Consider the following 27,457-nt stretch of genomic DNA (forward strand, 5'->3'; position numbering starts at 1 on the left):
CTCGCCTGCATTTCACTCAACATTCTGAGGGTATCTTTCCATGACAACAAATGTACTGTATCATTGTTTTCTGACAATAGCACATGCCACCATTTTCTCTACTGGTCCCCTCTTGGTAGGTTTCAAACTGCTTCCAGTTTTTGCTATGAAATATCTGCAGAAAGTAACAACCTAGCAGCAGGCTGCCTGTTGGGGAAAAGGGTGCCTACTGGCACATGGTAAGATTCCCTTCTAATGCTCCTTCCTAAGTAACAAAGTGGCAGGAAACACTGAAGAGGAGTTCCATGAACAGACCTCTGGCTCTGCCCACCGGATCCCATCTCTCCTACCAGACGCCTGCTTGCCCAATTCAAAGCCAAAAGGAGGCTCAACTCTTCACAAAAACGGTTTTGCCCTAACCCAACTGGCTGAAATAGTCAAAATGACAGCCAAAGAGTACCAGAAATCAAGCCGGTTTTCCCTGAGGGTGCTGCCCTGGCTGCCAACCATGCCCTGACTCTCTTGTGCCATAGCTGAAACCAGTGGACCCTCGCCCAGGTTGCAGAAGCACAGCTGACAGGTTGTTTGTTGCAGCTGAAGGTCCCCTCCCACCATGAGCCCCTGGCCAACCCTTATGTCCCTCTTGTTGGGGAGGCTGGCCCTCACACCCAGCTCGGTAGTAGCCCTGTTCCTGTGCTGCACTGCGACTGGCCCTCCACTTTCCGCATCTGGTGCTGAGTTCTTAGGGACTGATGCTCAGAAGACCTGTGAATCCCCATAAGCAGGTCAGTGCCTACCATATAGAAGTTGCTCAGTATATGTCTTGTAGATACGTCTCAGTAAATGAATGACTGAATGAATGATTTTAGCATGTTTGTTCTTATTCTTTAAGGCTCAGATTCTATCAGTTCAGGACCCACACCTGGAAGGAGGTGCATATTCACAACGTGCAGGTGGAACTGAATTTACTCAAATGCCTTCTGAACTGAACACAAGGTCCACCCTTTGCCTTTCATATGGAGCTACCTGCTTGGCCCACTTGGGTTCTGCCTGTCTTTGCCCCAACAACAGCAGCATTGCCTGGGGGCCAGACGGATCACCCACAATGCTCTCAGTGTTCAGTTCCAGCAGTAAACCCTCTCTCCGCGACAGCAGCACCCCTCCTTCCTGCCACCCCCGGAGCCTCCCCATTTACACCCCTTCACACTCATGAGCTATTTTAATATACTCAGGAGCTGTCGGGCATTGGAATAGCACAGTCCACGTTCTGTCTCTCTGGGTAATCCTCTCTCTCCGCTGGCAGCTCCCAAACTTTCTCCACCACGGCAGGCACCCAAGAACTCAGGCTCAGAACACCAGACTGCTAACAAGGACACCAGTAGGATGCCACATTCAGAGCCATGGGAGCATGCCAACACGGTAATATGTGAAATTAGTAAACAGCCTAATGCAATAAAAATGTCAGTCTTTGGAATGCTGTAATTTTTGGAGTATGGATGCAGAACCTAAAATGTGCAAAACAATAAAATGGAAGAAACTCCAGTCTATCTTGGAAAAAAGAAACAAAACATGGCCTGTGGCAGTGGGTATTTAAACCTAAAGGACTGAGGCTACTGGAAGGTGCTCTAATTAATTAATGTAGTAACATGTAAACCCTCAGCTTAGTGAGCTTAACAACAACCAGACAAACTGTTAGCTGTACTTGAGAGGTCGGAACACATGAGGGAGAAGAAACCAGAAGGTACTTCTGGATGGGAGATGATTTGGCAGACAGCATTACGGCTTCCTCAATGTTCTACTTGATTTTTTTTTAGTGAAATATGAATCCTGAACAATGACATTTTTGGCTTTCAGTCAATCTGAATGCGGAACAGCAGGAAAGGGACATGTAATATATTGCTTATAAGCTCCCTTACATACATTCTGTAGTAAAACTGGTTTTGTTTACGGATTTAAGACATGTCAAGCCACATTTTTAATGTCATGGTCAATATCTGGCCTGTGGAATGACAGTGTTGAGGGATGTTGTTAGCAGATGGGAGGCGGGATGACACTCGCAAGATCTCCTGAGGTTGGGCTCCTAAGCTCTGCTGGGACCGCTACTGTGATGGAACCACTCTGAGTCCAGGGGGAATCCCATTCACATGACATAACGGGAGGGGCCAACTAGCTGTGGAGGTTTAACTTCCTGGAAGCTTCTCAGAAATGTGACTTTCTCTCAGGCTTCCTTTCTAAATTAAACTCTAAGGCCACAAATCGCTCAGAATACAATTTTTTCTACTTCTTTATACTTCATGGTAATATAAAATAGTACCACCAAAAGGTTTCACTGTTTTCCAATCAAATCACCAGGTGTGGTCACTCAAAGATGCTGAGAATGGCTGTCTCGCACAATCAAGATGCCAGAGTACATCCATGGAGTAGCTAACTCCCCGGATACAGGGAAAACTAGAGAGCCCAGCCCTGGTCCTGACTTTTGCCACTGAGCCAGCAGCAGGAAGTGGAAGAGAGAGCCCAGCCTCCAGCCCTGCCCTGCCCCTGCCACCCCCAGCGCACTCACTGTGTGCCATGCGCCCATCTCTTTACCTGTTGGTTGCTGGGTCTGTTAAATGAGAAAGCAGACTAGAAGATTTTGCTAATTTGCTTTCTTTTCTCAATTTAATAGTAACCCCTTAAGTATGATAAATTGAATTTTTGTCATCATCTGGGCACGCATCAGATGTGCGCTGATGCCTGTGGAGGGTCCTCCGCGTTCCTCCTCCCCCGCTTCCCTCCCCCAGGTTCTGCTCCCGCCATTCTTCATAAATGGAATTCTCCTGCTTCTTTCTCACTCTGTAACACCTGGAGCATCGACAGTGGAGCCTCCAGCTTTCCTCATCTGTGGCTTCCCTCCAAAATGCTGCTCCCTCCCCTGTTTTCCTGGGGCTCTTGACTCCTCCATTAGCCCTCAGCCTCCTGTCAGCTCTTGGCCTGTGGTCGCCACAGAGCGTGCGGTCAGCAGGCGTCATGCTGGTTCTCCCTAAGGCCTCTTCCTGTGTTGGCCTCAGCGCCCACAGACCAAACCACAGACTGCCAGGACCCCCAGGCCCCTGGCCCCGACAGGCTGCCCTGTTTTGACGTAGCTGTGGGTGGGACTCGTGTCCAAAACCTCAAGGCTAGCTCTTCCCGCTGGTCCCACATCCCAACTGCCCTGGCCTGTCTCCCCAGCCTCTCATCCCGTTTTGCTCAGCGCAACTCCTCCCTAAGCCAAGCACGCCCTGCTGCCCACCCAGCTCCCATCTTCTGCAAGGGGGCCTCGTCAAGGAACCCACACCCGGCTTCAATTGTTTGTTCCCTGGCAGTTCCGAGAGAGACCTTTGATAGAGACAGGAAATAGCCAAGGGGTCCCTGGCAAAACACCCCCTTCAAGCCTAAAACGGCCTGAAAGCTGAAAGACTCGACGGCCAGTCCCGGATGAAACCCGCAACCCTGAGAGAGAACAGCCAGTCTGCCTGCCCTTCCCCGCCAGCTTATCGATGAAATAACGCGCACATGCGCACTGGGGGAACGGGGGCGGAGCATCGGGATTTCGCGCCTTGGGCAGGGGGAGGAGCTTGGGCTCTTCAGCTCGAGTCTGCTGGCCTGGAATTCAGTCTGAGGTGGAAGGCTGTTAGCAGGACCTCTTATTTTTTAAGCTGAGAGCTTTCTTTTAATACGTTCTGCTCCCCTCACCTTTCAAAGTGTCTACGGGCCTCATCTTTCCTGGTCATGTGACGAGAACCCGGTTTTAGACGAACTAAGGAGCAAAAACTTCTGCATCACCTTAACTGTTGTGTTCACCGTGGCGTCCCTGACGTGTGCTAGGAACTCAATAATATACATTTAAACCTCAAAAAATAAATAGTGATTGGGCAGCCCCGGAAGAGGCCTGAGTCAGGAATGGTCACGGCAGGACAGAGGCGCTGTGGTTTTGTTCCTCCCTGGCTTTCACCACAGACTCAATGGTAACCGCTCTCACCAAGGTCACCAGATGGTCTTGTAATTGGCCCTGAGGGGTGTCTGGAAACATGGGAGGGCATTTTTGGTTGTCACACATATAAGTAGGGGTTCTAAAGGCTGTTTCTGGGGGCAGATATGCTAACTACTTGTAATCCTGGAACGCCGAGGGCAGCCCTGATACACACGGCCTACCTGGCCGCCAGCAGCAGGGGACCCTCTCTTGGTCTCCCTTTCCTAACCCCACCTCTCCTGGCCCTCCTCAGCCTCCTCCAGGCCTCCTCCTCCTCTGTCTATGCCTCATGTCTGGGTGTCCTCCCGAGCTCACTCAGGGTCCTCTTCTCTTGCTAGACACTCCCCAAGTGTGAGATGCCACCCCTGTCCCATGGACTGACTCCTGCCCCATATGTTCCCCGGTCCAGGGGACTCTCCTATCCATAACTGCTTGCCCGATCTCTCCACCTGGATTCCCACAGATCCCTCCCCCTCCACATTCAATATTTCTCTCAGCTCCTTTCTCCAACCCTCCTGAAGTCTTCTCCTTGTATTATATGTGACTCTGCCACCGGCCTGTGTCCGGACAAGAACCTGGGGACCATCCTTGCCTTATTTCTCTCCCTCACCTCTCATATCTAACGAGGCCTCCGACTGTCTATTCAGCTTCTGTGATGTCTTTAAATGCACCTGCCTTCCTCTGCCTCTCTCTTGCTACCTCAGTACAGACCCTTATGGTTTCTTCCCCGAATGTTCGTCTGTCTCCTTGCTCATCTCTCTACCCCAGCTACTGTTCTATTTTCCACACCAGGCTGACAGCAGGCTTTGATGATGCTGCTCCTCTAGAAAGGGCCTCAAGGGGATTCCCATAAACTTCAAGACAGAGCCCAGACAACTCTTTAGCATGGCACACCAGGCCACTGAACTGACATCTGTCTTCTCTTCACCCTCTACAAACCCTAAGCTTCTGGCTCCAGGCCACAGGCAGGTCTCACCTGCACCAGGCCTGGGTCACCTTGCACCTTTGCATTTTCTGTCCCTGTGCTGGGACACTGACCTCTTACTCTCTTCCCAGTCCAATTCCTGCTTAGTTTCCAGGGCTCCATTTGAATGACTTCTGACTTCTAGGCAATTTCTTTTTGCAATCACCTACCCTGTCACTTATCACCTTGTGGAGCAATCAATCATCCACTAGCTGGATGAGGAATTTTATCACCCACTGGTCTGTGAACTCCTTGAAGGCAGGGCCCAAAGCTTATTTATCTGGGCAACTGTAGCCAGGGACTGAAACAGAATATTCATTGCTTGAATGCATGGCTCTCACTCTTGACATTTTATTGAAATGCATTCACGCTCATGTCAGGAGCAATAATGATAATGAGAGCTGGCATGTCCTCCAACCAGGGGCCTGAGACACTCCCACCTGGGCATGGTTGCCACATCACTCACCAGGTTGCTCTGTCACTCCTTTTCTTTTTATTTAAAAAAGTTATTTTCAAAGTAATACAGGGTACAATTATTTAAAAAGTCAAATCAGACTGAGCATGGTGGCTCATGCGTATAATCTCAGCACTTTGGAGGTCAACGTGGGAGGTTAACTTGAGGCTAGGAGTTCGAGGCTGCAGTAAGCTATGATCATGCCACTGTACTCCAGCCTGGGTGACAGAGCAAGACCTTGTCTCAAAAATAAATAAATAAATAAAAATAAATAAATAAAAATAAAAAAATAAAGAAAGAAAAAAAGAAAAGTCATTCTACAAGGGAGGCTTATAACAAAATGTAGCATCCCCAGCACACCTCTGATGCTAGCTCCTTACAGACAAAACACTTTAAACTATTTAAGCTGTTTCTCTATATTTAAGTTACATGTGTACACTGTTAATTCTTGATTTTATTTGCTTTTAACTTTCTACTGTAGAAGGTGAAAACTTAGCTTTCTTTCCCATTCATTTCTCCTTCCACCTTCCAATTTGCTTCTCTTTCAACATTTGGTTAAATCAAACTTCAGTGATGACATTACTATGATTTAGCTATCATTCATAGCCAAGTCATGTAGTGTCCTATGACTTCCATGCCAGCATTTCCTTTCTTATTCATCTTGTTTTCCCAGGAGTTAAACACTACTTTTTAATCTCCTGGTTAGTTTTTTATCTGTCTAGTGCCAATTCACTCCTAAAGTTCCCAGCAGAATAGAAAGTTCTTCTCAACAGGTTCAAACACATCAACTAATCAACTGTTCCCATTTTTTTTTTTCTTGAAAACATGTCTGGCAGCCCTCTGTCCCCCAACTCAACTCTGGGCATGTTTTTCTCTATGCCTGACACAGGCAGTCAACGTGGGTCCTCCCTTCGTTCTTTACCCCTTCTCTCTTGTGTCCATCTCCTGTTTCTTGGATCTCACGACTCCTTTTTCTTAATTTAGTCCTCGGTTCAGTGGAGCACTTGGTCCAGCACAGGTATCAGCATACTGCCTTAAAGAGCCAGAGAGTAAAGGAGAAAAAGGCAAAATAGAGAATATTGTGTAGGTACTTAAATAACCATGTAAGGTATAAATAACCATGTAAGGTGTACTTAAAAACGTAAACACAAAAACAGGTGGCAGGCCAGATTTGGCCTGGGGGCCTCAGTTGGCTGCCTCCTGAGTAAGCAGCTATCTCAGGAAGAGGACATGATAAAGTCATTTTTGGGGATCTAACATTTCATACAATGACTTTATTCCAACCACACGTTTGATGGATGGTTTACCTTGGTCCAGAGCTCTATGTTGGAAATCATTTGCCTTGAGAATTCAAAGGCAGGGCATCACTGTTGTCTAAAGTTCAGTGTTGCTATTTAGAAAACTAGTATACATTGGTAAGGGCCTGTTTTTTTCTCTCTGGAAGCTTTTAAGGTTTTTGCTTCATGACTCGACTCCAGGAATGGCCATAAGACTTGGATTTTTCACTGCCTTAGTCCCTCTAGCACTCAGAAGGGCTTCTGGGGGTGGGTGGGGGCCCAAGGCAGAGGAAACGGAGAGGAGCATCTGGGCCTGAGATGGGTCAGGGAAGGGAAGACATCCCAGGTAAGGCAGAGAGCCGGGACCAGGGAGATGGGGAGGACAGGGCGAAGTCAGGAGGAGAAATTGAGGTTCTAGAGTGTAGACAAGATGGGTAGGGCCCATGGGGGAGCCCAGCTTTGCTTTTCTGGAAGTTTTAGGTTCTTTGAGCTTAAGAGATGCTACCCTCCAGGTGGAGGGGCCCAAGAAAGCTGGGGCAGCCATGACAGGACTCAATGACTCATGAGAGAATGGACTTGTCCTACAGCACTCCTGTCACGTGCCCCATGATTCCCTAAAACACTGACCAGCTGCTCTTGGCCCTCATGTGGCCTTGATTCCACCTGCGTGCTGTCTCAGCACCAACCTCCACCCTCTTCACACACTGCTCAGACCTCAGTCACTCCCATTGGGTTACGACAATTTGGCAGAGCTATTTTTTACATAGTTTTTTAAACAACAACACAACAGAAAACAAAGCAAAACACTAAGAATGGGTGGAAACAGGCCTCCTCATCCATTCCCTGAGTGTTGGCACATCACTGACCTCCCTCCCAGGATGAGGAGAAATCCAGGTTGGTAGCAGCCCCTGTGCTTACCTGCTTACCACGCTTGCTGGTCTTAGGATGAGCTATCCATCATTCTGGGCACAATGCTCCCTTTGTCCAACAATTTACTCCTAACTCAATCATTCTCCCTTTCATATTCCTTTTAAAATCGCAGTGGTCATAGTCATTCACTTGCAAATAATAAGAAAAGACGGCTCCTTCATAAAGGCACTAAATAAAGGAACTTTCCTGCTTTCAACTTGAAAACTAAGAAAGAGTGATTTTTTTTTTTTTTTTTTTCTTAATAAGGGGAGTTTTCTGGAAGGGTGAAAAAGCATAGTCAACATAGAGTCATGAGTGACTTGATGGGGCTACGTTCTCAGACATGCATTGTTAGGGGATTTTGCCATTGTGTGAACATCATATGGTATACTTATACAAACCTAGATGGTAAAGCCCACTACCACCTAGGCTACATGGTACAGCCTTTTGCTCCTAGGCTACAAACCTGTACCGCATGTTACTGTACTAAATACTGTAGGCACCTGTAACACAATGGTATTTGTATATCCAAACATGTATTAGGTACAGTAAAAATGCAGTATAAAAGATAAAAAATGGTCCACTTCTCTAAGGCACTTAGCATGAATAGAGCTTGCAGGACTGGAAGTTGGTCCAGGTGAGTCAGTGAGTAGAGAGTGAATGTGGAAGCCCAGGACATGACTGTACGCTGCTATAGACTTTATCAATACTTTACACCCAGGTTACACTAATCTTATAAAAAACATTTTTCTTTCTTCAGTGATAAATTACCCTTAGCTTACTGAAACATTTTTACTTTATAAACTTTAAATTTTAAAAAACTTTTTGACTTTTGTAATAACACCTTAAAACACAAGCACATTGCAGAGCTGTACAAAAATTATTTTTTCATTTTTATCTTTATTCTATAAGCTTTTTTCTATTAATTTTTTTTTAACTTTTTAAACTTTTTTGTTAAAAACTAAGAAAAACACATACATTAGTCTCTGCCTACAAAGGGTCAAGATCATCAAAACATCATCAAGTGCAAGGAATTTTCAGCTCCATTGTAAGCTTAGGGACTACTATCACGTCCAAAATATCATTACATGGCACCTGACTGTATAATTTTATACCTGAAAAGGAGTAAGGATAAATCATTTTTCATAATATAAACCAAGAAAGTAAATAAAGATAGATAAAATCCTGGCTGATGGGGAATACCAACTATTAAGGGTGATTGGGGCTAATTTAAAACTGGGTTAAAAACTCTGTTAAATGTGAATCTAAATGGTGCACACTTCCTTTTCTAGACGCTTCCTGACTGGGCTTCCTCTGCTTGGGAGGCTAGAGGGGAGTAAGGAATTCTGGGACCACCGTATGAGCTCTTAATTTTAGCTTCAAGATGCAAAAGGAATCCTCAATTAAATTTCAGTCTAATTCCTTCAGAAATAGATTCACATTATATTTAGTATTACACCACTCCTCAATAATAAATTTTTTTGGAACGATGGACTAACAGTGGTGGTGGCACACCAATACCTCCTAAAAGCTAACAATCCTGTTATAACAGACGTTTAAATGTCCTTGTTTCCCCCTCTAATTTAAAAAGTAATAAAAACACAAAATTAGTATAGGTAAATGAAAATGTGGGAAGTGAACGTCACTCATATCTGGGATAGAGGTCAAGGACAGAGGAAGGGTGGCAGAAGGCACGCGGGTCAGAGCTGCCAGTTGGACCTCCTGCCAGCCAGTGAGCAGCAGTGACGCTGAGTTTCAAGACAGCCAAGATGGCTGAATCCATAGGCTCACCCACAGGTGCGTTTAGACTGGGAGGCTGCAGTGCCCTCGGTCAGTCTGTAGGCCTCATATTTACAAGCTCATTAACTATTCTGACCCTCTGTTCATGGCATAGAGGCCCACAAAGGCTAGGCCAGGTGGGCTCAGAATAGGAGGTGGTGATGGTGGTGGGGGCACCAGAGAAAGCATGGGCTGAGGCTAGGGCAGGGGGTTTGCAGGGCAGAAGGCTGGATCACCCCAGGTAGGGGGCTGGGCAGAGCCAGTGAGGGGGCCACAGAGGACTGCTCTAAGGGGAAGAGGAACATAGGGAATTGATGGAAGAGCAAGTTTCAAGGGAGAGGATGGAGGGGCCTGGGACAAGCCTGCAGGAGGATGAGCTGGGGAACAGGCACTGCAGCTCACTTGGCTGTTGTTTATAAAAACAAATTACCAGCTGAAAGCTGCATGTACTCACTGAAGACAAATCTGGAAGAGTACAAAGAAGACAATTAAAATTACCTATACACTCATCACAGAGTGGCTTATTTTGCTCTAGCATTAACAAAAAATCTCAAGTGTTTATGTGTGTGAATGTGAGGGGAGATTTCTCCCCTTCTCCATATACAAAGGGGCATATGTATGGGGTGGGTGTGTATATGCGCATTTATGTATACATGTACATACAGCAAAACAGGGATCACAGATTATTGAACCTTTTTTGACAATGTTATAATGTGAACATTTCCCTATATCATCAAATGTTCTTCAAATTAACTTTCCTTAACATCTGAATAATATCCCACTGTGTGGAAATGTCATTATATATTTAATCATTCCATAAATATTTGACTGAATATTCAAGTTGTTTATTTAGGTTTGTTTCTGCCCTCACCCCGGACAGTTTTAAATAGCAAAAGTCTGCCATTTACTTTGTGATTGGGATAATTTAATCTCTCTGCATCTGTTTCTTCATCTGTAAACTGGGAATGGTAATACCTGCTTTATCCATGTCATGGTTTTGCTATGAGAACATGTGTGGAGGAGATTTCACTGTTCTATGATTTCAGTCTTTTAACTTTGAGTGACTTGGTGGCTGTCAAGGCCACCAGCAGAGTTGGGAAAAAGTGAGGGAAAGGTGATGGCCTGGATGTGGGTGTGTTGGGGTGTCTCCTAAACAGTAAGGAGGAGGGGTCTGGGGCCTTTAGAAGACAGGATTCTTGCTCAGGAGAGAAGACTGGGCTAGAGTACAACTTTGGGAGTCTTTAGCTTCCCAAAAGCTTACAGCTTTTGTTATAAGAACAGATGGTCTTTTCTAAAAGAAAGTATTTTGTCAGAAAAAAGCAAGGCAAGAGCTCCATCTTAGGGGACACAGGTAGGAAAAATATATTAATGAGGGATGCAGGAGGAGCAACTGAAGAAGGGTACAGGGAAACCAGGATTATACACAGATAAGTTAGAAACAAAACAGAGCCACAAAAATTCAGGTTTAATACCTACCAGATACTGCTGTGGGCTCTCTAAAAGTTGACCCTATATAAATTTAGCTCTGCCTGCCTTGTTTGACTCAGCGAATTATGAAGTTAAATCCTAAAGGTAGAGAGACCTAACATGGATGAACAAACATGCCAGTTTCTTTATAATAAAAAAATCAATCTAAAGAAAGATAAAATGTAATTGGAGAACTAGTGGTCAATAAACCTTTTCTTGAAGCTAGTAGCTATTTAAGCTCAAAGTAAATTAACCTTTGCAATTGTCCCTGGACATCTGTAAAACCTACCAAATGCCTCTCAAGTATTTAAAAAAAAAAAAATGCACTTATCTTCTGAGGGCTTTGTGGAGGGCTCTTCTGACTCAGAAAGAGAAGTGGGCCTGACCCAAGGGAAGGAGGCCCCTGGGCAACGTGCTAGCGTGGGCCTGTGCTGGTCTGACCTGTGGCAAATGGGCCCAGGATGGAGAAACCTAAGAAAGGAAATGCAGGTGATGGGAGGGAGTGGCAAGAACACAGTAGAAGGCGTCAGAAGGAAAAAGAGCAAAAGTCCTTTTGATATCTCAATACCTGGAATAGCTCTCTGATCCTTTTTTTTTTTCTTTTTAATTACCTATGTTTTGGGGTAAACACAAAGAAACCACGGGATCTGGCCTCCAGTTCTTGTTCTAACACTGCCTGGCAGTGGAATAAAATGTTTTTAGCATCCCAGGTCAACATTTCAGAAACGGGACTCTCATTCTTTTTAAACCCTCCCCTCTCCCTAAATAAAGCTCTCACATCTTTTTTCTAATTGCTTTTGGACCACCTTCTTGGAAGAGTGCAGTCTTCTCTTAGGGCTCAATCTAGTTTTCTTCTTTGTACTGTTTTCACATATTCTACCATGAGCTTGCAGTTTTTTGGTCAGAAAATAATGTTACTGACAAGCAATAACTAAGCGACAATGCTTGAAACACAAACCTGAGTCATCCAGCTCTGAATGTCAAGTTCTTTTCACTATGTGTACTCTCACCTTTTGAATTTTCTCTCCTCAAGTCCAGCTGGTCACCATGTCCTGGGGATTGTATATCTGAAATGATTCTAAATGCTAGGGTGAAAAAAAGGGCTTAGGACCCAGCTCAAGCACACTCTGAAAAAGGGTGTACTTGACTTTGGTATCTCTCTTAACTCTGCTTTTCAAACCTTCTTCTCTCCTCTCCCACCAGACCCGTGTGATCCAGAAGAAGCCCACGGCTGCAGCATCCTTCTAGGACCTTCTCCTTAGCAGTGGCTGTGTGGTGACTCTCCCATCTTCCCTCACAGATCGCTCTTTACCATCCCCTGATCTGGAGCTGGAGTCAGCCAGTCCTTGACCATGTTGTTACTGGGCTAATGCAGGGAATGTCTGCAGCTTAAAGCAGGCGTTTGTGGAGGCAGAATGCCCTCACCTAACAGAGGCAGCCTAAGGGTCAGGGTTCTGGGCACCGTGGAGGCTGTGTGGGGGATGCAAGGCAACCTAGTGGCATCCATGAATCTAATTACATAGTCTACCTGTGCAAGAGAAGAGTCTCTGGAGTTAGACTGGCTTCATATCTACTGAGAAGCTGTGCAATCTTAAGCAGGTTACTTAACCTCTCTGTGTTTGGTTTTCTGTTCTATAAATTGGGGCTATTTATAGTACGTAGCCCAGAAGGCCGGTATAAGGATCAACTACCATATAAACAATTAACCCAGTCCCGAATACATTGTAAGTGCTTAATTAATATAGGATAAATAAAAAAGTAAAACATCATTATACTTTTATGTTCAGTAACAGCCCTCGGGGGCTGACCTTGGGCTGGCAAGGATCACGCCATCTTATTTCTCATCTTGTTTTGCCACAACTTCTTTTTTTTTTTTGGAGTCAGAGTCTCTCTTTTGCCCAGGATGGAGTGCAGTGGCACGATCTTGGCTCACTGCAACCTCTGCCTCCCGAGTTCAAGCGATTCTTCTGCCTCAGCCTCCTGAGCAGCTAGGATTGCAGGCATGCACCACCATGCCCAACTAATTTCTGTGTTTTTAGTAGAGATGGGGTTTCGCCATGTTAGCCAGGCTGGTCTCGAACTTCTGACCTCAGGTGATCCGCCCGCTTCAGCCTCCCAAAGTGCTGGGATTACAGGTGTGAGCCACTGCACCCGGCCCATAACTTCTTAAACCCTGGCTTCTCTTATCCTGTAACCCCCAATCCCAGTCTTCCCACCCTCACTTTCTCAGTCTTATCCAAAGGAAACCAAGGAGACAGGACTCAATTGTGGCAGGAAAGAGCTGCCACAGAGGCCTGCTGGGCAGATGGCCCCCCTCACCTACCTCCCGTATTTGACTTTGTATTTGTCCACCTTCCCAGCATAACCCACAGGCTCCAAATCAGGAGCGTGGGATGTGTGTGCTCACTAGCAACAGCTCCTTCCAGAATCTCCTCCCTCATGTGAAACTGGATGCTTCTACTACAAAAATATAAACCAGGAGTCTCCATGAAGCTACATATGGCTAACATGCTTCCTTTCATGGCCAGAATATTTTCCCAGAAAGCACATTTTACTTCTGAAACACAACCTAGAAGCCAGTGGCTGCCCCTGTGGTTTTTCAACAGTTTAAAGAAATATTGGACACCACCAAGTGTCTCTTTTTTTTTCCCGGAGAACTGAGTTACAAAATATTGGTTTCTATTAGGGTGTGTCTAGCACTTTCTGTGCTGCCAAGCCTTCCATTTTTATAGTCTGCACACTGGTAGATTTTCCATGAACAGGCTCAAATTTATTCCCAAGCAATGATGCTTAGGAAACCCAATATGAACGTGAAGATTGTTCTAAAGCAGACTCAGAATTTGTCCCATGCCATTGCCTAAAAAGAGCATTTCTGATATGTAATAAAATTTTTCTAGCATACCTTAAGATATATATATGGCAATGGGGAGGATATTTGCTCTCCTTATATGATTTTTTGGATTGAATTTTTAGAGGAAACTTGTCTTTTAAATTCTTCTTCTCTATCCTTTTATTTCTATATTTGTATAGAATACAGCCCAAACATCCACCTACACAGGCATTTTACATAAAGAGTTGGAAGCCAAGTGACTGAAAAACAAAACAAAGTTATTTATGTAGTGTCTTTATAGAGATTTACATGTGAATTCGAATGGGAGCCAAGGGTAATGCTGGAGGGAAATGAACCAGTTAGGGAACTGTGCTAATGGAAAGTGTGACTATAATTTAGCTTTGTTGACAAATAAAAAGGCAAGTGCTGTATTTTTTAAGAGAAAAATAACATAGGAAATAGAGCTTTCCATGTATATATTCATATACACTCAGTCTTTACCTCAAGAAGCCTTCCCACTAGAACTCCAAATCACATTGCCCCATGCTCCAAATCCTGCACTATTTACTGCTGGTGATGCCCAGTTTTACAGATCCAGTTTGGGGTGGGTTTTCTCTCCCCAATATGGCTACAAACCTCTGGAAGGCAGGAGCACATCTAAGCGCATTTCTATATACTATCACAGCACCTGGCACCACTCTGAACACAAAACAGCTGATCAGCTGGCATCTACTGCACTGTGTGGATTGAACAGTTGAATTCAGAGCTATGAGGTCTAGAATGGCCACTTTAATCTGGCAACTGAAACTGCCCCAAAGAGGTCTAGACAAAGTTTGCAGTTCAGTAACTATCCCCTGAACTCCGCTGGTAGACAGGCCTGCCATCCCTAGTAAACAGTCCTAAAGATCTGTGGAGGCCACCTGTGGTGACCACTGCCATGTGCTTCATGGACTCCCCCTTCAGGAACGAAGGACTTCCTCCACAAGTGGCTGGTAGTGCTACCTGCAGAAGCCCTCGGCTGGAGGGAACAGCCTCACCCAAGGTCATACCTCGTTCCTTGAAATGGCTTGCTTTTAATGACTGCTTATTTTGGGGGTGTAAAGGTATAAAGGCCTGGCCTCTCACCCCAACTCAGAATAGTTCTGATGAGCCATTCTAGCTCCAGAGCTCCCATGGACTCAGCTGAGGCTGTTGGGTCTACATGATAGCTCAGCTTCTCTGCCCAGTCCTGTTCCCTTCCCTTCCCCCTTTTTTTTCCTTGCCTTCTACAGGTATTAATTCCAAGAGAAGTTCCAAATAAACCTTGTGCATGCTGCTGACCTCCATCTCAGAGTCTGCTTCCTAGCAAACCAACCCACAACACCATCCATCCAACCATCCACCCACCCACCCACCCACCCACCTATCCAGCCAGTAACCTGCCACTATGTTTAGGGGACATAGATGGCATGGGCTCATACAGATGAAAAAGACCCAGTCTTTGTCCTTAGGAAGCTAACTAACAGTCCAGCACAGGAATAACCATAAAGTATGCAATAGGAAGGGCTGGTGTTAAGGGAGATATAACTGGGGATGTGATGCAGGTAAGGGAGGTGAGGAGTCTTCATTCACTGGCTTAGGCTGTGGTCATCAGTAGACATACCCTGTCTCCTCATCCAATGTCAAGCCCTGGAGGTCAGGGTGAACTGTGTCCTTATCTCTCTTTGCATTTCCCATAATTCCTAACACAGAGTCCCAGACAGTACAAGAAATCTTAAAACACTAAAACAAAACAAAACACTGAGGGAAAGCCTTGGCATCCTGTCTACTTTATAGGACAGGTTTCTGGCTGCTGGTCTGGCCTTTTAGGACAAAGTTCTCAGGAGGTTCCTCAAGATGCTCATTCACTTACTATGTCCATAAAATCTCAGGAACATGAAGAAGAACAAGACAAGGTCCTGACTCCCAAAGCAGCTACAGCTTACTCTGTGGATGAGGCAGAGATCCATGCAAATTTCAACAAACAGGAACAAGAAATGGGAAAATGACTAATAGCCAAACGGCACATCATTCCCAGGCTGCCCTTGCCCTTAGCAGGCCAGCCCATTTATCTTCAATCTGTCAGTAGAGAAAGATTACTAAACAGTCTCTGCAAGGAACCTAGCAATGAGAATCAACAAACCCTCAAACCTCACAGTGCCTCAAAACCAATACACCTGTGAAACTTATTGTCTAAAGGGGAAAAGAACCTTTACCCCAAACATCACTGCTAAGTGCCTGAAGGAAGAGGGAGCGTCTGTGGGGTGGCAGAGCCCGTCTCCTGCATTTCCCTGCCTCCAGAGAACGTTACCCAACACAACATGCCACTGTCTCTTTCAACTCTCCCTCTCCTTTCACTGCTTTTGTACAATCTGTCACCAACTTCTGTTGTTGATTTCTCTGAAATGCCATTTGCACCCTTCCTCTTCTGTCTTGCCTTAGTGCCACTACCTTTTCTGATGTTGTGGCCATACCCTGGGAGTTGAGGTGCCAAGTCCAGGCAAACCTTGCATCTGTCCATCTCTGCCAGATGTACATTCTGAAAACTCAGCTTTCATTTGGTCACATCTCTGCTCAAGAATCATGGGGGCTCCAGAGGCCCTGCCAAGACCAACTTACTCCCTATACTCACCTAGCTTTATCTCCCAGAACTCCCCAGTATGTGCCCTCTATTCTAGCTGCCTTCCTGTTTATTTGTGCCTTTTGAGACAAGTTGTATGACTTCTGGAATGTCTTTCCCTCTCACCTGCCACCTCCTCAACAGGATCCTATTGAATCCGATCCATTCCTTCAGTTGGTTCACGTGGACCAAGCTGAGCATGTAGGGGAGGAGAGAGACAGGAAGGGCAGAGTTAGGGGCCTGGTGTTTTCCCAGTCCTGTTTTTCTCTTGGGGTTCCCCTACTGTATTCTGACTCCATCACATGGAAATGCTTTTCTGCAGCACCGACCCAGGCACAAAGGCACCATCAGCTGGATTGCCCTGGACCATCTAGTTGTGGGAGGAAGGAGCTTATCTGCCCTCAGCTGGGTGGGCTGTCTTGATCTTCCAAGCCAGAAAGGGGAAAAACTGATGTCGCTAATGTTTACTCCCCTGTTGCTTCTTAGGAAAGACTTAACAACTCCCAAGTGAATGCATCAAGCTCTGGGATTTCTGAGAGATGGATGGTGGGTTTGCCAAAAGAAAGAGTGCCAAGTTGGGTCTCTGGAAAGAATCCAGTGTTCCATAAACCTTGCCTCTTCCCTAATCATAGAAAGATCCATAAAATGACAGAAAGGCAGCGGAGAATGCAGGCAGCAGAATGACATAGAAGCATCATTCTGTGCTTCCTGAAAAACAGAAAATGCAGATGGAGACAAATTTCATCCTCCGCCCCACCCTCCACTGCAGTGTGTTGCTCTATGAGAGATCTGCTCTGCACGCACAAAGTGGGGGGAACTTTGGAAGAGTCTCTTGAAGGTGGTACAGTAAAAAGTGAGTTGTCTTTGGAGATTTTCTTACTCCTCTGCCAATAGGTGACTAGAAAGGTGACCATGATGGGCAAAAGTGGCAGGGAAGAAGGTGAGCACCTCCTATGCTTCCTGCCACCTTGAAGGGAAAAGGTTTACCAGTGGAACAGGGGAGGTGGAGGGCAGGGGATTGCCTCCTCTTCTTCCACTTGAAGCACCATGAAAGAAGAAACGCTTTCATCTCCACGTTAGCAGGTGGATTGAGTAAGGGGTTCTCTGTTTTTTATAACTTTCCCTAGAGGCGTAGGAAAAGCTGGTGAAAGCAGCAGGTTGGAATATCCCCATCTCATGCCTTGTGCTGGAAGATGGATGAAGATGAGAAGAGGTAAACTAAAAATACTTCCTCAAGCACACACACATGTGCACACACAAGAGAGAATGAACAAGAGACTGAAAAGGAGAAAATACAAAACAAATCTCTTTAGGCAGTTATATTAATGTGATAATAACAACAGCAACATTAATTGTTTTACACATGCATTTATATTTTAAAACACTGGAGTTCATTATTTAGCAATAGTCTTACAACAAATAATCCAATCAGGTAATAACCAAAATAACAGCTACCATTTACTAAATGATTACCAGGATCACCTCTTGTGTTATTATACTGAATCTTCATAAACCCCTATGGTACTATTGTTATCCCCATTTTACAGAGTGGGAAACTGAGGTTGGAGATGTTAAATAACTCGCCCATGAGGTGGAGACTGAAACTCAGGTCTGTCCAGTTCCAGAGTCCAGCCTTTTACCCTTACAATGTCCATCTTATGGCAGGGCTTTTCCACAAATTCAGGAAATGGAAAGGCATGGACGAGGAAACAGCCTTTATTACTCAATTCCCTGTGAGGCAGATACACACACACATGTAAGTTCTCCAAGAGGTCCCACTCTGCTGTACTTCTCAGTTACAGCCATTCAGCTCTCATAGATACAGGTCCATGGATGAATGTCAAGTTTCTTGTAGGGACAAAGGTCAATCTCTAAGGAGAACATACCTCTCATCTAACCTGCATCTGAATCCGCAACAACGGTTTCCATTTGACAGGATGCAGCCCTAGCAAGGTGGTGAATTAACATCCAGCTTTGAAGCACTGTCATACAGGAGAATACTTTAAGACGGAATATAATGAGTGAGACTGAATGCCATTTAGCAGAATGGCTTGTGACATTAAAATACATGTTTGACTTGTGAGATTTAAGCACACGCAGAAAGAAGTGACTGCAGAAAACAGTAAGGCGCAAACAAATGGTGACAGCTCACGAGAGCGGGCTGCGCTGTTCTTCATGGGGTCCATCTGACCTTAGTGATGTTTGCTGTCAGCTACACAGAGGCCTTCTGACACACACGGACCGTGAATATAACCGGGATATTAAACACTGGGGCAGGCTGGAGAGAGAAAACAACAGGGTGCGGAAGAATTCTTTTCCTTCCCTTTCACCGAAGTACCAGGGATTCTGAAGATACTCCTCCCTCCCCCGGCTTCTTCTCCTTCCTCTTTCTCTAAGCCTCCTTATCCTCCTCCCCCTTCTCCCTCAACCCCTTAACTTCAACCAGAAGAAGAGATGGAGGGTTGGGCAGGGTAGCACAGAGAATGCTGTTCTTGGGATTTTGAGAGAGTTAAGTGTCAGTGTCAATGTCTCCCTCCCGCTTGCGCTCTCGAAATAGATACACACAAAACACCTACTGGAACTTTTAAATGATGACAGGAGATCCACAAGCCACCTGTGAAGCAAAATCTCAGCACTTTATAGTCACAGAAACATATAGGCATGCAAAGGGCTCATGTTTATGAATTATATCCACATATACCTACGCAAAGCAGGTGGCTCTCGCACACACACAGGAACCCTCAAATGCAAACATCTTGGCATTTCCTTTCCGCCAGCCTTGACCCTTCCCACCCACCCAAAGGTGCTGGCCACAGCCACCCTCTGTGGGGCCGGATGCAGGGTGAAGGGCGTCACTAGGTCCTGGCTACTCCGGCTGTGAGACGTGGGCAAGCCCTTTACTCTATGGGAATCTTTGTAAAATGAAAATAACTGCCTGGCCAGGAGCTGTGAGTATGAAAGGGTATTAATAACACACACAGGGCGCTGTCCTGCTTGGTTCCCGAACCTCCCTTTCCTACACCCACGGCTGGAATGATGGTGACTTCTGTCACTTGGTCCCCACCGCCAGTATTCTAGTGTGACACTGGGAAGAGTGGGGGGCTTAGCCAGGGCCGCGGTCTGTACAGGAGGGTCCCAGCCCGCAGGTCACGGGACTGCAGGCCCAGGGCTAACCTTCAGAGCTGCACAAGCGCCGGGAGCCGTGGGCACGTACGGAGAGCGAGCCGGTCCCAGGTGCGTAGACCCGTGGGTGGGGGGCGGAGCGGGCCAGTGGAGGTGGGCAGAGCCCGGCGGCAAGTCGACCCACGGCTGTGGGTGGCTTCCTCCTGTTGCTCAGTATCAGGGAGTGGCGGGGGAGGGCATTCTTTTTTTTTTTTTCTTCCCTAAGTAAGCATCCACCTATTTCCACCTATTGCTTTAATAACTATCGATTGTGAAAAGTCGGTGGGGCCTCTTAAAGGAGAAGACCGGCTCCGCGCCCCTGCGTCTGTGTTCGGGACTCGGCCGCGGGGACCTTCTGGACCTTCTCTGCCGGCTGCGCGGCAGCGATGGACGAGCGCCTGTGCACGGGCTCGCCTAGCAGCCTCGGGAACCGCAGCTGCAAGATGTGGTTTGACCCCTGCCCCATCCACTCGCGAGGCCTTTTCTGCTCAGAGCCCCCAGTCATGTTCTTGGACCCAGTCACCTGCTCCGCAGCGCAGTCCCGGCGACCCAGGTTCGAGGACCGGGCCCGCGCTCGGAAAGTTATTTCAAAAGGCAGATGTGTTGCAACCCTCTCTGCAGCAAACTACAGTACGCGGATTCCCGAACCCTTCCCCGCCCCCACCCAGCCCGGGCGACCAGAGCCCGCCGCAGGAGACTGGCAGCAAGGAGAGCCACCCCTGAATGCACCTTCCCTTCCTCCCGCGCGCCCAAGTGCAATGGGGTTGGGGGAAGACCCAAAGCAAACTCACGGCGCGGAGCAACCGCCAGTCGTCCTGGCCGGGAAGGGGTCCGGCTGCTGAGGATCGGCTTCCCGATTTCATGCCCCAGCCTCCCCTCCTCCCCAGCCCCAGCCCACCAGGCTGGGCCGTCGCGGCCCCTCGGTACCTGCGGCGGTCACGAGCTCCCCCTCGCTCTGCTCCCCGGAATCTGAATCCATGCTGCGCGTTGCTGACTGGGCGTCCACGGCCACCCGCCCGTCTGTGGGGCGCTCGGGCAGCCGCGGCGCACTCAGTGCGGACAGCGGAGCGGCTGGAGCCCGGGCGGTGCGGGCTGGGCGGTGCGCCGCGGCAGCGGCCAGGGGGCGGCTCCGCAGAGGCCAGCGCCGCCCGCGCCCCGCTCCCCGCGTCCGCCGGCCGGTGCCTGCGCGCGAGGCGAGCGCAGGGCGGAGGGTGGGGCGCGCCGGGAGAGAGATGGGAGGAGTGAGGGGAGGCGGGAGCGCGGAGGAGCCAGAGCGTCCGGCGCCCAGTGGGCTCCAGGCTGGGGTTAAATACCCCGGGGGCGGCGCCGCGCCTCCCTACCCGCGCCCTGCGTCGGAACCCTTGGACTTCCCCCGCGCGGCGAGGTTGTGCTGGTCTTGCAAGGCCGAGCCCCTTCCCTAGGGTGAGGCCAAGTTTGTAAGATTCCTAGGTGAAAAAGCGCTTCAACTCGCGCAGGAAAGGAGAGGTTCCGAGTGTTCCGAGTTATGGGGCTGCCAGGGTTCGAGTCCAACTCCACCGCTCAGAGACCTTGGATGAGACCCGTGTTTTCTCACTAGGCAGATGAGGGAAGGGGGCGGGGGGGCAGTGATAAGGGAAAGAGGCGGGGTGGGGGGAAATGACAGTTTCCTCGTAGGACTGTTGTCGGAAGTAGTAAGACAAGGCATGTGCGGGACAGACCGCAGGGCCTGGCACCTAGCGACGAAGTAAAGACACAGGCAGGTAATGCTAACTCGGTCTCTTTGAATCTTCTCCCGGCGCGGGCAGGGCAGGTGGGGCAAGCGGTGGTGAAGCTGGTTCCGGGGGCTCGGTGAGTCCGAACCCTGACTCGCCTGGAAGGCTGGAGCCACCCTGCCAATCAAGCAGCCGTGCCACTTCGCGCCTGCGACTAGAGAGGGGCCAGAATAAATTTTAAAAGCGTTTCTTTGTAGATGGGATTAAACACAGAGTGCTAAACTTCCGTAACACCCTCCTTTCTGAAAGGGGGTGGGGAAGCATTTGTAAACCTATTTACTAATTAAGAGCCCAAACGAGGGAGGAAATGCACGGAGCACTGAGGCCTTTTTTTGTTGTTGTTAATTCTTGGTTATCTATATGCTCTTGTTGTCTCCCTGTTATAGGCTCCTACACTCACAAAGCCTCAAGATGGGTTCTCTGCATGTCAAGTCTGCCCAGAGAGTGCAAACTATTGGCCAGAGCAAAAGAAAATCAAGAAGAAAAAGTCTACTAAAAAGTGCCACTTACTGAACGTTTCCCTTTGTGTCCTCATGTAATCTGTACAATGACCCAGTGAAGAATTTAGGTTGCACCATTTGAAAATACTTTTTGGAAGTAGAAAATGGTTGACAGTTGGCAAGTTCATAGAATTCAACTTATTTTCACTCCCATTTTACAGATGGGAAAAGTCTCAGAGAAAGCAGATGATGTCCCTGTGGTCTCAGGTCATCCGGTAGGTAGGTGAGCTGGGACTTGAAATCAGGACCTTCTGATGTCCAGATCTGCTCCTGACTGCTATGATATAGTGTCATAAGTGAGTTTTGGCCTCTGGTCTACCTGAGGGCTGCCTTCTTTAGTGAAGTGTGGGCTTAACAGAGTGCAAATACCACTCTACTTTGTGTTTGCAGAAAACAAAGGATGGCCAAGCTCAGGGACTCTAGTGATAAAAGTTGGATGGATATTGATGAAATGGTCAAAAGAACCCCACAGTGGATGTGTTATCTTGGGCAAATGGCTAAATGTCCCTCGATTTCCTCAAGTGTTGGTGTCTCCTTCATAGGGCGTTTGTAAATAAATTAATGAGTGTGAAAGCTATGCCTGGCACACAGTGAATGTTTGATAACTGGAAAGAACACTAATTCTTATATCGAATGGATCCCATTTAGAAAAACAAAATATTTTAGAATTGCATTTTTTAATGAAAAAAACTGGGGGCCGGGCGTGGTGGCTCACGCCTGTAATCCTAGCACTTTGGGAAACCGAGGCGGGCAGATCATCTGAGGTTGGGAGTTCGAGACAAGCCTGACCAACATGGAGAAACCCCATCTCTACTAAAAATACAAAATTAGCTGGGTGTGGTGGTGCACGCCTGTAATCATAGCTACTCACGAGGCTGAGGCAGGAGAATCTCTTGAACCCGGGAGGTGGAGGTTGCAGTGAGCCAAGATCATGCCATTGCACTCCAGCCTAGGCAACAAGAGCGACACGCTGTCTCAAAAAAAAAAAAAGAAAGAAAGAAAGAAAGAAAAAAGTAATGGCAAAATTTGGATACAAGATGATTCTCAAAAAACAAATAGTTGGGATCATTTAAAAAGTTTGCTATAATAGCTTTGCAGTCATAAGGTAAAATAACAATGATAGCTTCACAGAACAGAGCATATGGGATTGAAAAGGCATTCAGCTTCCTCTAAAGGTTGTGCCTAAATTCAATAACAGGAAATGTGAAACTTTCCCTATTTCCTTAGATCTCCTTTCCTTGCACTTCATGGAAGCTTTTTTGGTTTTGTTTGTGTTTTAATGTACAGGTAGCCTGGGTTGCAGTGTGAGGGAGACAGACCACAGAGACATGTATGGATAACAGCAAAAAGGAAATGGAGAAACTGCTGGAATTTGATCAATAGTAAACAATGTACTGAGAACACACATTTACAACACATATATGCTCATCAGTCATCAGGTCTTCACTAAGTATCTAGTACATTTTGACCCAGAGAGAAATGCTTGGGGCATGCGGGGGGTGAGAAAGAACTGGTCAAGGTATCCTGAAAAGTCTTTGAGTTAAGTTCTTAGATAATGCCTATTAATTTACCTGCACCTATATTCATTCATAGTATATTTCTGCGAAAGGAGGCAGACATAGAATGAAAAATTGAATTGAATATGGAATTAGACAATGGGGAAGAGAGGTCCAAACTAAATAAGGTCTTCATTCCAATTTCCTATGATGTGCAATCTGTTGTCATGGGACAGCAAGACAAAGGGAAATGACTATTGGAACGCGTGTGAATTTAATGAGGAACATTAGTGGAACATACCTTATCTCTCCTCCCAGTATGGAAAAATCTGTGTAAGAGAAGGAAGTCCTTAAAATAGTATCCTATGACCATCACCCCAACTAAAACAGTGAAATCTGAGGTGGTAAATCTCCTTTTACAAACCAGTTCTGATGTATTTCTTGGGGGGAAAAAAAACTCTTAAGAAACAGAAAAGGGGAAAGGGTTTCTGTAGTTCCTCTGTATATTTTTAGAAAAATGGCATCACTTTGCAGACTTGAATCTAGAGTCTGAGGGTTATAAACCAACTTCCTCAGTGTTTCCACTACATCTTTTCAGCCTGGCAGCTCTTCAGATATACGAGTTTCTACCACTCATTGGTCATTTCTTAACTCGAGTGAACAAAATTGTTGGCTTTTTAAGGAAATTGCCTGTCTGGTGGGTAAAGCATATCTATTTGTAAGGTGTCAAGAAACAGATAATAAAATAGATCCATTTCTGCTAACACAATAATACTCCTTTAATCTGAGCCAGTGCTATGACTCATCTGCCTGTCTCCTCTTGTGGGATGGAAAGGGAGCTGTCTGCAAACCTTCAGCAGTGGGAGGAGGGAGGGAGATACTTTTCACATGTTAGGGCTGCTGCTCTGCTTTGAAAACCCACCAACTCTAGAACTGCTGTTTTCTCTAGGCTGAAGAGGCCTTTGGTCCTTAGAGGTGAGAGGTTGGCCCTATTTTTGATAATTTATCTCAAGGTAGACTTTGGTCCCGAGGAAGCTTCTACCCAGAGCTAAGGAGGCCTCCATGGACTGTAGGTAAGCTGGAGAGCAGGGTCCAAGCTAGCTCAATGTCCATCTAACAGAACAAGGTGCTAGAAAACAGCCTTGGAAAAGGGAGCTTTTCCTATTTCTTTCTTGCCAGTAAAAATAAGCTTTAATTAGTCCCCCCTCTTGTTTAAAAAGTAATGCACATTACTAGAAAAATTGGAAAATACATATAAACAAAAAAGAAGGAAATAAATTAATTCGTAATTTTACCAGTTGCAATCATGGTTAACGTATGTTTTGAAAAGTTTCCTTCTATATGTGTACAGTATTCGGCTTTTATAAGTTACTTTTTCCTTTTAACAATATGTTGGGAACATCATTTCATCTACTCTTTGATAACATGATTTTTAATAGCTGTACAATTTTCTACTGGATGAGTACGCCATATGTATTTAAATAATCCTCTATTGTTGAGCATTTAGGTTGTTTACAATTTTCTGCTATAATAGTATCAATCAATATCCTCATGTCTAAATCTTTGCACACATCACTAATCAATGCCTGTGAACTTTCAGCAGCCTCCTTGGTTTACCTTGGGAGAGAGAAACAAGAAAGAAAATTGCAGCTAACAAAATAGTTGTTGTATATATCCCAAGACTTTAAGGTTATCAAGACTTTTCATGGGTATAATCTCCACTAGGCAGTGGGTGGCTTATTTGAGTTCATTCTTGCATTTGTCCAGCATCACTTGAGCCCAGAGGGGATTTCTATAGGTTTAGGAGAAGAATACAAAGTTTCCTTCCACACTTTCTTTGTGGGCAATGTGTCCTCTGCACAGCCCCATCCAAGTCCAGACCCCTTGTAGGAGGCAGAGGGCAGATGAGGCTGGCAACTTTGTCATTCAGCTATTCTCCTGGGTTCTTAGCTTCTGTTTCCTGAGCTGCCGCCGGCAGGATAGCTTTCTGGGTGGTTAATGCAGTTATAGTGGCTCAAAAGCACTGATCCAAAGGGAGAGGGAAATTGGGAAGGAGAAAGGGAGAAGAGAAAGAGGGAGAGAGAAGAAAACTCTATGGGCCCAACCTCTGTTGTGCCCTAGCCCAACCCTATGGGGTTATTTATAAGCCCTTGAAACGGCAGCACCAGGATCTTTGGTTCAGCCCCACTGGGAGCCTCCCTGATCACATATGGTGTGTGATCTCATTCGTGGCATTCATTTTGGCTGTGGGATGTGACTCCACTGCTGTATGAGAGCTGTTCTTACGAGCATCTACACAGCTTGTATGTGGGTACCCTAAGTGACTGCTGAGCTCTGCCCAGTGCCTTCCCATCTTCCTGGATCCTTACACAGCTCTATGGCATAGAAAAGGCCAGTATTATTCCCACAGGGGAGAAGATGGAATCAAGACCCATGAGGCTTCAGTGGCAACTAGAGTCTTTATGGTTTTCAGGATGATAGGAAAGTACCCAAAGACTGGGTGGGGCAATGTTACCCCAGTTTTCAAAGAGAAGAAAGGAGTTGATTCCAGATTTAACAAATTGGTGACTTTTTTGTTGCTGTCTAGCAAAAGTCTGGAACAAAGAGATTTATAAGCATTTAAAGAAGAGAATTCTGATCACCAGCAGCCAACATGGGTTCCTTACCATGTCCTGCTAAAATAACCATATTAACTTTCTTTAAACAGAGTCATGAAGTGTATAAATCAAGATAATTTTATTTTACTTGGTATGTATCAAGTATTTGTTGTTTCAGGTGCAAAATGAAGGGAAGTGACTGTCACAGATACCATATATTGTGATTTAAGTTTTGAGGAGGTCTTACACAGTTTCCTTGCTGCTAGGTGGATCTGGAGCTGGTTGAACAATCCTACGCAGTGAGCTTTGATTCATGGGCTTTGAGTTAACTAGGAGGGAGGTCTCCAGTGGAGTGACACAGAACTCTGCACTTGGCTCTAGTTTATTGTACTTTTTTTTTTTTTAAGACAACAACAAGAGTAGTGATTTAGAGAAAGAATTTGATGCTTGTGCTTATCAGTGGTATAGATTACCATACTAACGCAGGTCAGAGAAGACAAAATCGTGTGGGAAAGACATGTGGGTCTTAGTTGTCTATAAGAGCAACATGAGTCAACAGTGGGGTAATAACTGTATTGCTACAATAAGGGCAGGAATAGTTCTTCTGTATTGGAGCTAGTCTTATAGACACCTGGGGTCTTATGAACATCTGGTGCCACATTTTAAGGGACATATCAGGAATCTCCCCAAGGTGGGGGAATCAAGATGTTGAAAGCGGCTTGGAAACCATTCTGTATGAGAAAGTTTGAATGTCAGGCTGGAGAAGGCCAAAACACAAAAACAAAAACAAAAACAAAAACAAAAAAATCCAAAGAAGGCATGACTGGATTCATGTCCTTAAATGTGTAAAGACTTGGCTTCTAGGCTGATGTGGGACTAATGGATAAAAGTTATAAGAAGGGAGAATTTGGATCTTGTGCCAGTCCTGGCCTGCCTGTCCTTGCCCTTTCCATCCTCTGTATGGAAAAGGGGCTGACCCCTACAGGCTGCATTTGCCAGGCCCCTGTACTAGCTGGTTTCTAGCTGGATAGAGCCAGTGGGAGGCACTGGCAGAAGATGGGCAGGTTGGGGAAGGAATATTCTCCCCTATCCTCTGTCCCTCAATCTTGGCACCTTTGACAATTGCTGTATCTCCTCTGTGGCTCCAGCTCCCACTGAATGGACCTACTGTGGTTCCAGCTTTCATGAGATGATACCAACCCCTTGGCTCCAGTAACAGCAACTCCTCCCTTTTCTCCTCCAGCCCAGGGTGGCAGTGACTTCATGCTGTTGCTAATGTCTAGGTTACCTCACTATCCTCTGGCTTCTCAAACCTGTGTAGCCAGTTCCCTGCATTGCATGATCTCCTTTGAAAATATGTAAAATAGGGCGGGGCGCGGTGGCTCACGCCTGTAATTCCAGCAGTTTGGGAGGCCGAGGCAGGCGGATCACTTGAGGTCAGGAGTTCGAGGCCAGCCTGATCAACATGGAGAAACCCTGTCTCTACTAAAAATACAAAATTAACCGAGCGTGGTGGTGCATGCCTGTAATCCCAGCTACTCGGGAGGCTGAGGCAGGAGAATTGCTTGAACCCAGGAGGCTGAGGTTGTGGTTAGCCAAGATCACACCATTGCCCTCCAGCCTGGGCAACAAGAGCGAAACTCCATCTCAAAAAAAAAAAAAAAAA

The 27,457-nt window shown here is 46.3% G+C and overlaps 1 protein-coding gene across 3 annotated transcripts in view; it reads right to left on the bottom strand.

Moving 5' to 3' along the window:
- The window catches only part of TNFAIP8L3 (TNF alpha induced protein 8 like 3), a 48,138-nt gene that overhangs the window by 17,291 nt on the left and 3,390 nt on the right, over positions 1-27,457 (bottom strand). The window contains exon 2 of one of the 3 annotated variants that reach the window (XM_025390369.1): positions 20,375-20,518. In XM_025390369.1, the coding sequence (XP_025246154.1) occupies positions 20,375-20,518 (144 nt within the window). Of the gene's footprint in view, positions 1-3,292; positions 3,464-20,374; positions 20,677-27,457 lie in introns of those variants that run through there. The other 2 variants (XM_025390370.1, XM_025390371.1) reach the window with 2 other exon arrangements.

The sequence above is a fragment of the Theropithecus gelada genome, chromosome 7a (assembly GCF_003255815.1).
Source record: "Theropithecus gelada isolate Dixy chromosome 7a, Tgel_1.0, whole genome shotgun sequence".
In the NCBI taxonomy this organism is placed as follows: Eukaryota; Metazoa; Chordata; class Mammalia; order Primates; family Cercopithecidae; genus Theropithecus; species Theropithecus gelada.